The sequence below is a fragment of the Carlito syrichta genome, unplaced genomic scaffold, assembly GCF_000164805.1.
Source record: "Carlito syrichta isolate Samal-C Ts95f unplaced genomic scaffold, Tarsius_syrichta-2.0.1 Scaffold288107, whole genome shotgun sequence".
NCBI lineage: Eukaryota > Metazoa > Chordata > Mammalia > Primates > Tarsiidae > Carlito > Carlito syrichta.
Window position 1 is genome coordinate 127451 of NW_007232203.1, and position 15689 is coordinate 143139.

The 15689-nt window shown below is 40.5% G+C and overlaps 1 protein-coding gene across 2 annotated transcripts in view; it reads left to right on the forward strand.

Moving 5' to 3' along the window:
* LOC103255420 (kalirin) overlaps positions 1-15689 on the forward strand; it is a 234685-nt gene that overhangs the window by 125212 nt on the left and 93784 nt on the right. For both annotated transcript variants that reach the window (XM_021710102.1, XM_021710103.1), the window contains exons 10-11: positions 6935-7101; positions 14785-14904. In XM_021710102.1, the coding sequence (XP_021565777.1) occupies positions 6935-7101; positions 14785-14904 (287 nt within the window). The remainder of the gene's footprint in view (positions 1-6934; positions 7102-14784; positions 14905-15689) is intronic.

A 15689-nucleotide genomic window follows, 5' to 3' on the forward strand; every position in this document is an offset into this window, starting at 1 on the left:
TCTCTTTTTGAGTTAAGGTCTCATTCTGTGGCCCAGGCTGGAGTGCAGTGGCACAACCATGGATCACTGCACCCTCGACCTCCTAGGCTCAGATGATGCTTCCACCTCAGCCTCCTGAGTAGCTGGGACTACAGGCGCATGCCACCACACCCAGCTATTTTTAAAATTTTTTGTAGAGATGAGGTCTCACTATGTTGCCCAGACTGGTCTTGAATTCCTGGGCTCAAGCAATCCTCCTGCTTCAGCCTCCCAAAGTGCTAGGATTACAGGCATGAGCCACCACACCTGGCCTGAAGTTTCTCTTTATACAGGGTTTTTATTTTTTATTATTTATTTATTTATTTGAATTGGAGTCTCACTCCACTGCCCAGACTAGAGTGCAGTGGTAAGCTCACAGCCACCACAGTGTCGAACTGCTGGGCTCTGGCGATCCTTCCACCTCAGCCTTTCAAGTAGCCAGAACTACAGGTGCATACTACTACACCCAGCTAATTTTTTGATTTATTGTAAAGATGAGGTCTCGTGAAGTTGCCCAGGCTGGTCTCGAATCTGTGGGCCTCACAAAGTGCTGGGATTACAGGCTTGAGTCACTGCACCTAGCCTATACAGGATTTTTAAGTGAAAAATCTTTGGAGTCTGTGGTCATGATGCTTAAAATTTACTTTGCCTAGCCGGGTTCGGTGGCTCAGCCTGTAATCCCGCGCCTTTGGGAGGCTGAGGTGAGTGGATTGCCTGAACCTGAGGGTTCGAGACCCGCCTGGGCAGCGAGACCTCATCTCTACAATAAATCAAAAAATCAGCTGGGCATGGTAGCACATGCCTGTAATTCTGGCTACTCGGAAGGCTGAGGCGAAAGGATCACCGGAGCCCAGTAGGCGAGGCTGCGGTGACCGGGAGCAGCCACTGCACTCCAGTCTGGGCGACATAGTGAGACTCCAACTCAAAAAAAAAAAAAAAAAAATTTACTTTGCCTGAGAAGAACCCAGCTCTAACATTTATAAATAAATTCTTAAAATAACGTTTTGTGGGGATCATTCTTCTTCTTGAGCACAGAGGTTAAGATACAGGTTTGAGAAGAAATCCTAGATTGAAATCCTAGCTACACGACTTACTCCCCAGTGTCCTTGACCATGTTCCCCAGACTCTCTAAGCCTCACCTTCCTTTGAAAAGTGATGCTCACCAGGCTCAGTGGCTCAGCCTGTAATCCCGCGCTTTGGGAGGCTGAGGTGAGTGGATTACCTGAGCCCGCGGGTTCGAGACCCGCCTGGGCAGCGAGACCTCATCTCTATAATAAATCAAAAAATCAGCCGGGCGTGGTAGTGCATGCCTATAATTCCAGCTATTCGGAAGGCTGAAGTGGAAGGATCACCGGAGCCCAGCAGGCAAGGCTGCGGTGGCCGGGAGCGGCCACTGCACTCCAGTCTGGGCGACCGAGTGAGACTCCAACTCAAAAAAAAAAAAAAAAAAGAAAGAAAAGTGATGCTCATCAAAATACTTACTATACAGGATCATTGTGAGGATGCAGTAGGCTAACACAGGAGCATGGAAAGGGCTTAGTGAAGCTTGACAACTATTTGATTTTATCCTCATTTTCTAGCACATGCTGCATTCTGTTGGCGTTGTGTTCCAGTAGTTTCTCCAACAGTGTGAGACCAGGATTCTTTCTTCCTCCTGTTTACATTTCCAGCACTGAGCAGAGTGGCTGTGTCTTGTGCATAGCAAGTTCTCAATAATAGTGTTTGCTGAATTAAGAATGAACATCCGTGTATTTGGAACAGATACAGTTAAAAATAATAGACCACACATAATTTTACTTGTGTCAAAAAAAAAAAAGAAAGAAAAAAATCGCCTATATTTTTTTCAAAATGGAAGCTATTCTGGGGTTAATAGGAATGTGGACCTTGTAGAGCTGAAGTGAGGGAAAGAAACCTTGATGTAAAACAATGGTTCTCAACCTGGCTGCATATTGAGAATCACCTAGGGAACTTCTTAAAAATACCAGTGTCTGGGTCCTACCCTCGGGGAGTCATAGTTAATTGGTCTGGAGTGGGCCCAGATTTTTTTTTAAACTTCCCAGGTGATTTTAAGGTATAGCTAGAGCTAAGAACTCTGATCTAAAAACCTGATTTAAAAACTTTGTAATTTCTGAATCGGATGTTACATAGAGGGCGTGACACAGAAAGGAGCTGGGAAGGGAGGAGAAAAAAGAAAAGAAAATATTCTCTATCTGAGGCAGACACAGGTATTTAAAGAGCACACAATTTTTTTTTAAAAAGACATGTTACAAGTTATGGGCAGAATAGCCAGAAATTCCTAAATCTTACCCTAGACCATAGCCACTTCTCTCCTTTAGAAAAGTAAAGTGGTACCCCCCACCTGGCAACAAAGAAAAGCAACTAACATTATTAGCTGTGACTGTTAGCCCTGAATAAACACCAATGTAGAGCATTCTGGTAACTTATTATAGCGTTAGGAATACCTTTGTTTTCCCAGGTTGCTGGCCATTGAACCATCTTATCCTGTGGTCCATAATCTTAGTTGCATGCTGAAATCACCTCAGGAGCTTTAAGATTTACTGATGTTAGCCGGGCTCAGTGGCTCAGCCTGTAATCCCGTGCCTTTGGGAGGCTGAGGTGAGTGGATTGCCTGAGCCCGCGGGTTCGAGACCCACCTGGGCAGCGAAACCTCATCTCTAACAATAAATCAAAAAATCAGCCGGGCGTGGTAGCGCATGCCTGTAATTCCGGCTACTTGGAAGGCTGAGGCGGAAGGATCGCCGGAGCCCAGCAGGTCGAGGCTGCGGTGGCCGGAAGCAGCCACTGCACTCCAGTCTGGATGACAGAGTGAGACTCCAACTCAAAAAAAAAAAAAGATTTACTGATGCTGGATCCTAGCCACAAAGATTCTGAAGCTTTTGGTCTAGGGTGTGGTCAGGACAAGGTGATTTTTAAAAAGTTCTCCAGATGACTCTAATGTGAACCAGGGTCAAGAGCATTAGTCTAATAACATTCAAACCTTCATAATTTTCAGTGATATACATTGAGTAAGTACATAAGCACTTGTCAGTAAGAGTTTATATTTACATTTCATAGAAACCATTCAATAGTTCCATCAGAAATCAAAAATTGTTTACTGCTGGACACAATGGCTCATGCCTGTAATCCCAGCACTTTGAGAGGCCAAGGTAGGAGGATGGCTTGAGCCCAGGAGTTTGAGGCCAACCTAGGCAACATAGCAAGACATCTCTAAAAACAAACAAACAAACAAAAATATTAGCTAGGTGTGGTGGCTACTCAGGAGGCTGATGTGGTAAGTCGTGATCATGCCACTGCATTTCAGCCTGGGCAACAGAGTGAGACCCTGACTCAAAAAAAAACCCAAAAAACAAAAAAAGTATTCATCATAATTTCTGCAAGGTAAAGGAAAAAGTGGGATAATGAATATTTTGAGCCCACTAGAGGCCAGGCTCTGTATATACTGTATCTCACTTAGTTCTCACAACATTCCTAAGAAGTCAGTGTTGGGATTCCATTTTACAGACAAGGAAACCCAGGCTAAGAGAGGGTAAGGAACCCAGAGTCTCACCATTAATAGGTTGGAGAGCATACCTAAGCCTGTCTTTCCCCCAAATCTCTTATGTACTTTCCACCACAGCACATAACCTCAGCTCTTCCCTTAAGAGGCCCATTTACTCATTGAGCAAATGTGTGTTGGATGATATGTTAGAACCTGAAGAGGCAGAGATGAATAAGACTGGTGTGGCCCTGGCGTCAGGGAGCCTGTGTTCCTGTGAGAACATGGACAAGTTAATAAAGAACCTACCTCAATGGAAGTGTTCTAAAGGGGAGCTGGGCAGTGGACGTTATGGGGATACTTCAGAAAGAAACCTCAATATTACTTTTTTTAAAGAAGCCAGCAAAGTTTTATTAAAAATATATTCCACTACTTGGTGGGAAGAACAAATATGTCTTTGCATTTCTGAGAGTCCCTAAGAAAGATAGATGGGTGTATCATTAGATCGAGAGCAATAATGTCAGCACACACAAACTCTACTTGCTACTAGTTGATAGATACTTGCCAGTTGATGGATTTGAACTGGAACTCACATCAGTATGTCTGGGGAAGTGGGAGAGAGAGGGGTAGTTTCTATTCTAGGTGTGGCAAGAGTAAGTCTTCATGTTCCTCCCAATTACACCATCTGCAACAAAATGTGTTGTTGAGGAGTGCAGAGATGCAATAATTATTGTCTTTATCCATTTTATTTCCTGTGTTTATCTCACATAAAACAGTACCAAATGAGATGGATGAAAATTCAGGGCCCACGTGTGGAGCAGGTGGGAGCTTGCCCTGGCTAATATCCTAAGCAGGTGGCTGGCCTCTTTGATAAGTTACCAGACTTAGAGAGCCCATTTACATGTGATGTGGCAGGGCTTGAGCCATGAGGATCACACAGAAAGACACTTTGCCTAAACCCAGCGTCCTGAGCACTAGAGACACGTGCAGAATGAAAATGAGCTATAAACAAATCCACAGTGTGACTGGAAGTGAGGAAGAGCTTCTATTTCTGCAGTTGGATCTTTAAATTACATTTCCAGAAAGTAAACATAGGGGTCAGGGGTCATCCCACTGGGCCAAGCACTGTAGAGGTAGAAATTTTTGTATTTTTATTTTTTTATTTCAGTCAAGGAGATGGTCTACCTCATCCTCTTGGTAATTGAAAATAGTAACAAGAGGGAGTTGGCTGCCAAAAGAACAAGCCGTTCTTTTCTCTGTCTCCCACAGATATTTCAGGAGTTGGGACTTGGAATTATGAAACTGACAGAAAAAAATAAACATGAAAAGATACTGAAATTATTACCATGTAACACCAGAAAAAAAGATGTTCCCACCCTCCCATATTGTCCTTATATAAAACCCTATTTTTGCCTCCAGAAATGAATTTTCCTTAGCATGGACAGACTTTCCTTATACTCTCCCAACTAGATGCCACAGGTGTGTTGGTGGTAGTGGTGATGAATTTCTGATGGTGTGAGTCAGAGTGATGAGGAAGTCTCCCAAAGGGGATTTATTTTTTAGCTGGTCATATGTTGAGATTAGAGAGTTCCTTTGGGTTTGATTCCTCATGGACATACACTACCCTTTGGTGACTTATCTGCTGAGCTTTTGAGTCTGAACCCCATTATTGGTTGCAACCCTGTTATTTGGCAGGGTCGCAACCAACAAGATGTCATTATTAGAACCACAACTGTACTGGGTCATAGATCACAGGATGAGGAACCAGGAAAAGAATTCGTACAGAACTAAGAAACTGCAGAGATAGGTGGACTCAGGGCTCATAATAGACAAGCAATCCGGAGTTAGGATTTTCCTAAAGCTAAGGATCTGAGCAAGAACCAAGCAGAAATAGACAATCAGATCCAAGAAACAACACAGGTCACAACTTGCATCAAGTCAAAGACAAGTACCAAGAGAGCAGGAATGCAAGCAAGGCAGAAAGTTGAAAGTTTAAGGTAAGAGTTAGGAACCAGGAAAGTAACAGGACTAAGGAGCAGTGATCTGTATTTATTGTGAGTACATCACACACAATATTCACACCATAAATATATTTATATGCATATATGACAGATACCTTACATGCATCATCTCATTTAGTCCAATGAGTTTAGGAAGTACATAGCTTGTGAGGTGGGTAGATGTATAAAATCCCATTTTATATATGATGAAAATGAAGTTTCTAAGAGCTTGGGTAACTTGGCCAAGATCAGAATTCCGTCTTAGAACCTTTCTACAGCTAGTGTACTTTCCCTGTAGTCTTTGAGAGCTAAGTAAGGAATCAAATTCAAGTCACTAGCAAAGAGAAAGACTTCAATAACTGAGGCAGTTCCCTTGCTCTGTCTCAGTTTGTTAATGGCCCTTTCTGAAGCAAAAATCACTTGAGGAAGACTATCTTGGGCCTGCTGGTGATAGTATATAAATAGGGTCTGGCAGGGTGAAGAGGAAAAGTATGTGTGCGCATCTGTGCTTGTGAATAAGGAGAAATATATAGAAAAAATGAGACAATGAGGTAGACAAGGAAAGGATTCACAACTTCTGGCTGGCAGATATTGACTCAGGCTTTCTTTATAGGTCAGATGGTTGGCAGTTTATTAGGTTGGGTGGTTTATCCATAAACACTGAGAACACTTGTCAGTGACTACACTAATTGCTGTGAATCAGTAGAAAAATGATGAGCAAACTCTCCTTGTATGGACACAACTTTAACATGAAGGTTTTTCTAAATGGATAAGCACTCAGCATTCCTGTGGTATTGCTGGGGCATGTTTATTCGGTGTATTTGTCTGTGTTTGATAAATAATGTATGAGAGCTAACATATATTTCTAAGAGTTGCCTTTCAGGGAACTTGAGTAGTTGACTAATAAAAATCACCACTGTCCAGCTGCTCTCCTCAGAGTGGACTTACCATCTACTGATATATTACATCTGACCAGCTAAAAGAAAGTGTGTCTTTGGCAGAAGTTCTAGAGACAGAATCTTTCCGGTTTAGTTTTATATCTTCCAGCATGATCATGACTTGTTTTGAATATTCTGGGTGTTAGCAAATCTCCCAGCAGGAATTGCTGATTGCTATCTTGTCTAGGTATGAACTTCCAGAGAACTACTTCTCTCTCTAATTCTAGTTGATAATAAGGAGTTGATCATCTGTTGAAAAGTAACTTCCAAAGGATCAATTAATACAAAAGAGACAGTATGGTTTGAGCATCCCAAACAAGGATCCATATGGTGATCTCCAATTTCACAGAAGAATATGTAGAGATTGAGTAGATGCTAATGATGGCTATTTCCAAATTCCAGTTTTCTTATGCTTATTGAAGGAAATGTAGACTTCACAGTACTACCTGGATTTTAACTACTTACTTTTTTAAAAAAATCAGGAATCGAGTTGATCTGTGAAAAAGACATTGATCTGGCAGCCCAGGTGCAAGAGCTACTGGAGTTTCTCCATGAGAAGCAGCATGAATTGGAACTTAATGCAGAGCAGACCCATAAACGACTAGAGCAGTGCCTCCAACTGCGGCACCTCCAAGCGGAGGTCAAACAGGTGAGCCTGGCCCTTCTACCTTCAGCCTGGGCTTTTCAGCCAGCTGAGCCTGGCCTGGAACCTGCTCCTGCTGTGGGGTAAGGCATGCAGAGTCACAGGTGTGCCCCTTTAAGTAGTAGACCTTAGGAAATAGGTAAGTTAAGGACTAGTTCTGCTAGTTTCTGAAAGCTTGTCTGCTATAAGAAATAGAGCTAGTAGCATGATGTCTCAAACTACGAATGCATTATTTCTCACATAACAATCCATTCCAGAGCTTTCCCAAGTTGTCCTCAGTCACTGAATCTATTCTCTTTCTTTCTGTCCTCAATTCTGTCAGGCAGTCCATGGGAGACACAAATCTTTTTATCAATAAGCATGTTCCGGCTTTAGTGCCAGGTTAATTAATTTGGGGCACCTGTATGCCTAGTATAGTGCTTGACACATGATTAATGGTCAATAAGTAGTAGCAATCACCATCATTATTTCCAGTGTGTGTGGTTATTATAAGAAAACTTTCTTGCCATATTAAGGTCAATTTGAAAAAGAAAATAATTCGTATCTGCATGAGGTATTGTGCTAGGCATTTCATAGAACATATCCAGATCTCTAGGAACCTCAAGGAATATACATACAATGACCCATGTCGCATTTTAAAAATAGTACTTATGAACAGACTAAGCAGTAATTTATATAATTATCTATTTGGACAAAGGGGAGTTGAAGAAGTAAAAGTATAATAATAGTTCCATTTATTGCGTGTTGTGATCCTGTTACACCCATCCCCATCAATCCTCATAACCATTATCAGAAGTAGACATTATTGATGTTTTATAGATGAGGCCACCAAAGCATAGGGAGATCACCAGACAATGGTCACACTGAGGAGAGAGCACATCACCACCTCCACGGGGCTGAGAGGGTTTCCCGGGAGGGCGTCCCAGGAGGACAGGTGTTTGCCCCTTTCCACTCCACACTCTGCCAAGCAATCCTAGGCCCTTGTTTCCTCTAATCTCTGTCCTGTCCAATCAACCTAGGCAGAGGAGCATATTTTGCTTTATAATAATTTTTTCTTGTGTAAGTGACTGCTGGAGTATTTATTTGTTTGTTTGTTTGCTTGTTTGTTTTCTTCAGAAAACCATAAATTCACTATACTAGAGTTTTTAGAGTTAAGTCTATTAATTTAGCACAAGGGCCAGAATCGTATTTTGTTTATTGCTTGGTCCCTTATAATCAGGGATATTCCTTGCTAATTCCTATGTCTTATTATTATTATAGGTGCTATTATATTGTTACTTATTATAATGGGCAAAATAATCTTTTCCACTCTCCTTCTCTTCCAATCAGTGCCCAGCTAGAGTCCACACATGCCATGCTAAAAATCTGCCAAAAATCAGAGCAGATTAAATCACTGAGCCCCAAGCAAGGCCATATTGAAGTGCTGCCATCCAGGGTGTTTTCTGCTTAGTTACACTGGGATCACACCTGAGTCCCTAGAGAGAAATATTATTTGTGGTGACATGGTGGAAATCCCAGCAGGCTCAGAAGAGTAATGAGTATACACATTCTAACACATCACAGTTATAATTGTACTTTCTTTTCATATGAGAAATACTTTCTCATTTATGGAACAAGTCCATGGGAAAAAGTAGTGTTTTGCTTACTTTACAAATGAGGAAACTGAGGTACTATAGATTAGTGCTCTCTGGGGCCTCTTGACTAGTTAGATGAAACTTAAGCCCAGGCCTCCCAAGTCTAAGCTCCTACAGTAGTGGGCAGATGGCCCCTCCTCCTTCCACGGGGTTCTGGGAGAAATAGAAAGAAGCCCTCCAACCGTATGTCAAGTAAAATGAACCAGGCATAGAAAGACAAATACCACATGTTCTCATTCATATGTAGGAGCTAAGAAAAGTGGATCTCATAAAAGTAGAGAGTAGAATAGTAGTTGCCAGAGGTTGGGAAGGGTGGAGGGAGAGGAGGATAGGGAGAAGTTGGCTAATGGATACAAAATTACAATTAGATAGTAATAAGGTGTAGTGTTCTATAGCACAGTAGGGTGACTATAGTTTACAATGATTTATTGTATATTTCAAAATATCTAGAAGAAAGGAATTTGAATGTTCCTAACACAAAGAAATGATAGATGTTTGAGGTGAAGGTTATCCCAGTTACCCTGGTTTGATCATTGTACTCTGTATACATGCATCAAAATATCACATGTACCACATGTACCACATGTACCATACTTTTTAAATAAAATAAAATAAGAGAAGAGAAAGAAACCCTACAGCGGGACACAGTCTGAGGTTTTCTTTGTCTCAGAAGCACAGCATCTGAAGCAGGCATGACCTGGGCTTGATGGAGGGTGTGGCGCCAGCCTGAAGTCAGCAGGGCTCCAGTTGGGTCATCAGAGTCCTCTGCTGCTCATGTTTATACTTTGTTGTTGCCATCAGTGGAATGTGGCAGGAATGATCATTTGAACAAAACAGATAATAGGAAAATAATTCCTGTTTTACTTTCAAGCGAAATATATAACTTTGATTTTGTTCCTGGTTTTTTTTTTTTTATTCTTCTCAGCATCAGTAGTAGAGTCAACTCCCTAATTTTCTTTTTCCTGGCTGATATTAAGATAGGAATGAGTTTTTCATTCTCCAAGTACATGTTCTATATAGGATGGGAACTAGGATAATGATAAGTAGTTTGTTGAATGGGGAAGTAGATTGTCTATATATAAATAGCCCAGGGTGAGTCTAATATCTATACATATTCCCATTCCATTTATAATTTCATGAGTTAGAAGACATGTGGGAGTAGAAAAAGTCCTTATCCCCACCATTACAAGAATGACACACAATGGGATTATATTTCAAGATTGTACAAGATTGCTCACATCAGAATTAGGAAACCTACAAAGGCCTTTGAAAAGCACAGCGGCCCTTCAAGGTGCAAAGGGACTGCTGCTTGGTTAAGCCACCATGCCTCATTAGGCAGACTTGTTTTCCTTGTCAGTGTAGGCCCTTTCTTTAGGGAGTCCTCTGATCCAGTTTCAGAGAAGGCGTTTGTATTTGATGGAAATTGGTGGAGCAGGAAATATTGATTTGGAAGCTGTTGACACTTGGAAAGGGGGAGTTAATTTAGATGTCAGTATTGATCAGTGAGGCTAAATTTAGACACTAGTCTAAGAGTTTCTCTTTTGAATATGGTCTCAAAAAAGAAAAAAAAAGGAAAAGGACACTTTAATTGAAATGCCATTAAAGGGGACAGAAAGTGAGAAGACAATAATGTATTATGATACAGCTATGTTGTTAGAATTCATAGATTAAATGTTTAGATTTGACAATGTGGCCATTATTACCTTAAGTGTAGTTTTACCAAAAGTATATTAAACTGAAGCTTTAAAAAGCAAGGAAGACACAGACATTAGACTGAAAATTATTTTCAAGAATTCAGGTTAGAGAAATGGTGGACCTTGAGGGGAAACCACTCCCCTGGTTACAGTCCATGGTTCAGGTTCCTAGACTGCCCAGATGCCAAATTACTCTCTAAACCCTGCAGAATGCTCTGGTTGCTACCAGCAGGTGACCTCACATTTATTAGATAGTTCAGGAAAATTTTAAAAACCTACTTAAAAGCATACAACTGAATGAATGTCCATCTGTATGCAAAGCAGTACATTTAACAGAAAATAAGATAAAATTGATTCACAGAATGTTATGTCTCTAAGCTATGGGGAAAGAAGTCTTACTTATTTGACTACCAAAGACATTGGCTTAATTTGCTTATTTGCACCAAATGCTGGTCAAAATTTGCATATGATCAAGATGGTCATTCAAGACAAGGAGAAAATATTAGCCTATCCTCTTACTCCTGTGTAGAATGCTATGTTCAGTTCTGTTGACTGAATATAAAAGTTAGAAAGGAATTGGAGTAGATCCAAAAGAGGGGTAAGTGCCATCCTTTGTTTTAAAATGGAGATAATTAAGAGGACATATTGCCACAGTCTGTAAAACTATGAAGGATGAATATGTACAGTCTCACAGTTCATGGGTTTTCAGAACTAAGGAACACTGGAAATATGACAGGCTCCCTGCTACCATCTGAGGAGCTGATTATTTTTGCTGTGACTAGAGTTTCAGAAACAGTGGTGTCTTGTGACAAGTCATCTATAGTAGCAGTCTTTAGAGCCATGAATACATCCTTATAGCTTTACTACAGATATGGTCTTGAGAACACAGCCATCTACAGGCAGCTTCCCCAGGCTACATGGTTACAAGGCCCAGCCTGCCAGACTTAAATGGCAGCATCATTTGTGGACATCCCCATCCAGTTATGTAAATCCATTCTTCTGACTTGGGCTTATCTGAGCTTCCTTGGCCTAAGGAAGAAATAGGTCTCCATTTTCAGTTCCTCCTCTAAGCTCGGACTAGGCTGAATTATTGACTTAGCTCTTCAATCTCCAAGCAGTGATATTCTTTCAGTCCTCCATTTCTACATAACTAATTTTCTCTAATGACCTATGGATGTAGGGATGCTCTTTGAATTTTGAAAGAAGTGTAGAATGTTAGAACTGGAAATGACCTTTAAAGATCACTAACCTATTGGGTAAATTGTTGCCTAGAATGATTGATCACTGTAAATGTTCATCTTATGGTTTTAAAGAAACTTTTGCATTAATTATATCATTTTATCTTTATCCTATGCTTTAGGCGAGGAAAATGTTCACATTTTACAGATGAGAAAACTGAGCCTTTGAAAGGTTAAATGATGTTTCCAAGGTCACACAGTGCTAGATTAGCAGAACCAGCATCTTCACATTTTAATTATGATATTTCTCCTACTAACTCTCACACATTTGTATTCTTGGAGAAGAATAATCAGTTTTATGAACCAGGAAGCTAAAAGATACCGATAATAGAAAATTATACCTATAAGGGTTGTCAGTGATCAGAACACAAAGAACAATGATGACAAAACAACTAAGGAACCTATATCACATCCAAATATGCCAATAAGCTCATACTAATTCTGAAACAAAACTTAATATTCCTAATTTTTTTCTCTTCTCATTGGGAGAGGTATAAATGAACAATCTCAGTATTACCCAGCTTCACTCCAAACTAAAATGCCCCACCAAAACCATCATAGTCATGAGACTTTACTTTTTATAGTACACTGCATTAACCCTGTAATGCAGAAAGGGAAGGTACAATCATACTTATTTTACAGATAAGAAAACTGAGGTTTAGAGAGGTTAAATGGTTTTACCAGGTAAGTACCAAAGCCCAGATATTCTGACTACAAATGTTATACTATTTCTATCCTATGCTAGTTTTACTTCCAGGACTGACTCATTCATAGGGATCAGTCCCACCCTGGAGTTAAGCCATGGATATGCATTTTTATCTTCTTAAAATCAAATCTCCCACTCTAGAGTCCCAGAAAGTTTTTATTATCAATATTTAGGAAACAAAAATGAACAAGAATATGATATGATAGCATTTTAAAAGTAGGTACTGAAACCCATCATATTTCTAAATGAGAAAGCTGGTAAATAGGGATTCCCACCACCGCGGCCATAACTGATGTTTCCTGTTGGCTGAAGCTAGAGGAAAAAAAATATTCTAGCAAGACTCAGGAGGCCCAAAGGGAGTCAAATTGCCCCACAAGCATTGATTTGTGATGCACATGGAGAAATTACTTCTCTGATATCCTCAAATGTATCTCCAAACCAAACAAAATGCAATGAATCACAGCAGAGGGACATTATGAGCTCCATTTCCCAAAGAGATGAAGCATTTGGGCATGTAGTCTATGAATGCATGTGCCCAAACTTACAGGCAACTTTTGAAATCATTGGCACTTCTAGCCAGCCAACCACAGTCCATCAATGGCAACAGGGATTTCACACGAACGCTCTTTCCTGCAACTAACTGCTTTACAGATTGCTTCTCATCCACAATCTGCCAGCCTGGCCTTGACTGAACATCTTAATCCAAATAGCCCAACTTCACCAGGACTTATGCCCTAATGTTATCATGCACAATAAGGCATCAGTCATTTTCTGCCCAGGGATGAAATTTGAGAGATGCCTATGAGAGTTATGGAGCAGGAAACTGGGCTTAGTATTTTTTAATTGTGCAATTTGAGGAAGTTGAGGGGAGAAAAATCTGAAAGCAATTCTGAAACAGATTGTGGTGTCTTCTCCTTTGGCATGAAGTAACGGATGGTATACTGATCTTGAAATTTCAGAATTTTTATTTCCTCTCCAAGCAAACTCTCACACTCCCTAATAAAGAAAACATTTGACAGTGCTCTGGTGACCAGACACCAGGTAGGTTTTCAGAGCCTAACTCTTCCAGTTGGATTATTTGTGCTGACTAGTTAGCTGGATAATTGCCACATCTCCATTTCAGCTAGAGCTGTCTAGACAGTGTCAGCTGTTTCTTCTTCTATCCTAATATTCACTAGCTGAGTTTTCTTTCCACCAGTCCTCACTAAGGTCACATAGAAATTGTATTGAGCCTAGCCTTAGCCTCTAAATAATTTAAGTCCATTATAACTTTTTCTCCCTTTTCTTGATGATCCAATATATGGATTATGCATGCTGTTTTGCTTATTTTATTTCTTCTTTCTCCTTTTTTGGGGTTGTTTGCCTCCCAAAGCTCAAACCTGTCTATTCTTTGCTACTTTTCAAGGTATATGAAGTTGGACCCACTGTTCAGGTGTGACCCACTGTTCAGGTGTGACCATTATTTTGAAAACATTACCTTCCCAATTATATGCCAAGTGCCATGTGAGATTAAAATATGACTAGTAGCCAGGTGAGGTGACTCACATCTGTAATCCCAGTACTTTGGGAGGCCAAGGTGGGAAGATTGCTTGAGCCAAGGAATTTGAGACCACCCAGGCAGCATAGGAAGACCTCATCTCTTAAAAAAAAAAAAAAATTAGCCAGGCATGGTGCTGTGGACCTGTAGTTCCAGCTACTTGGGAAGCTGAAGCAGAAGGATCACCTGAGCCTAGGAGGTTGAGGCTGCAGTGAGCTGTGATGGTGCCACTGCACCCCAGCCTGGGCAACAGAATAAGATTCTGACTCAAAAGATAATAATAAAATAAAATATGGCTAATATATTTTCCCAGACTTCAGGAACCTTATGTGTTAAGGGGAGATAAAAACATAAGTTGAAATAACTGAACCAGGCAGTCTGTGGTGAATGCCTTAAAGGTGGTGCATATACAATGATATGGTTGCACTCAGTGAGGAAGAGATTGTTTCTGGCAGGAGTGATTAGGTACGAAAGAGTTTAATAAATTATTGTTACTTGAACTGCGCCTTATCAAACAGAAAAAAGATACCCACAGATGGAATTTATTTATTTATACCATCCAATCTTCCAGAAGAAACTTTAGACATAAAAACAGACATAAATACTGTACAACCAGATTAAGTGGGTGAGGAAATTAAGACAGCGTGATGAGGAGAAGAGATAAGACCCGGAGCTGGGAATGAAGTTGATACCTGAAATAAATACCTTCTGGCACAGGGTGCAAAGCAAGATTGAAGAGACACCCATTTCAGTTATTTAGACCCTTCCTGTCTGGATAAAAGATAGCAAATGCTCTGACTCAAGTACCCATCAGAGAAGGCAGTAACTCTGGGGAAGCTGCAGAAAACCATTTACTACTGTGCTCTTCCTAACTCCCTAGGTTCTGGGATGGATCCGCAATGGAGAGTCAATGCTCAATGCCAGCCTGGTCAATGCCAGCTCTTTGTCCGAAGCAGAGCAGCTGCAGCGGGAACACGAGCAGTTCCAACTGGCCATCGAGGTAACACCCAAATCTGACTGCACTGTCCTCTCTTCTCCTTTCTGTTTTGTGCCTCAGGCAAGGTGATTCCGTGAGGTGTGGGCATTTCTTCAGGTGGGGAGGCCCTTACTCTATCTAGTGGAATGGCCCAGGTAACCTCCCTATTACTCAGGAATTGATAGGGAAGTAATTACAGGGGCTCATCCCTCCCCCAAAGGAGACCCGCTATTAGAAGACAAGTATTCACACTGTAAATGAGAATCTCTGTTACTTATTGGCACCTTCAACTTCTAAGGCTACCGATACATTGAGTTTTTTAATACCTTCTAGACCTATGTCCTATGTAAGGAAATGTCACGCAAAAGTCATTTGCAAATTATCCTGTTTTTAAACATTTGGCTTACATATTTTACTTAGATACTGTTGTCATTGTCAATACAAGGATAATGAGCATCGGAGCAGATTGCACCAGATAGTTTACCTCACTGAAAGTAGTTGTTCAGTAATGCTGGCAAAAGTCATATTTTAAAAATAAACTGCAACCAGAAGAAGTTCACCAACAGGGACTTTTAAAAAAGCTATTTAAAAATAAAACTTCATTTATGGTAATCTAATATAAGTTTTGCCTTCCTTTAAGTACCTTTAATTATCCTCTTTACTAGGACATTCTCTTTCCCAAAGAGACTTGAACTGATTACTTTAAAGTGGTATGGGAAAAAGAATAGGAAATGGGACATGAGAACTATATTAAAAAATAAAATAAGTTCAATACCAGTGGGAAAAGAAATGTGAAAGCTTCAAAGCTA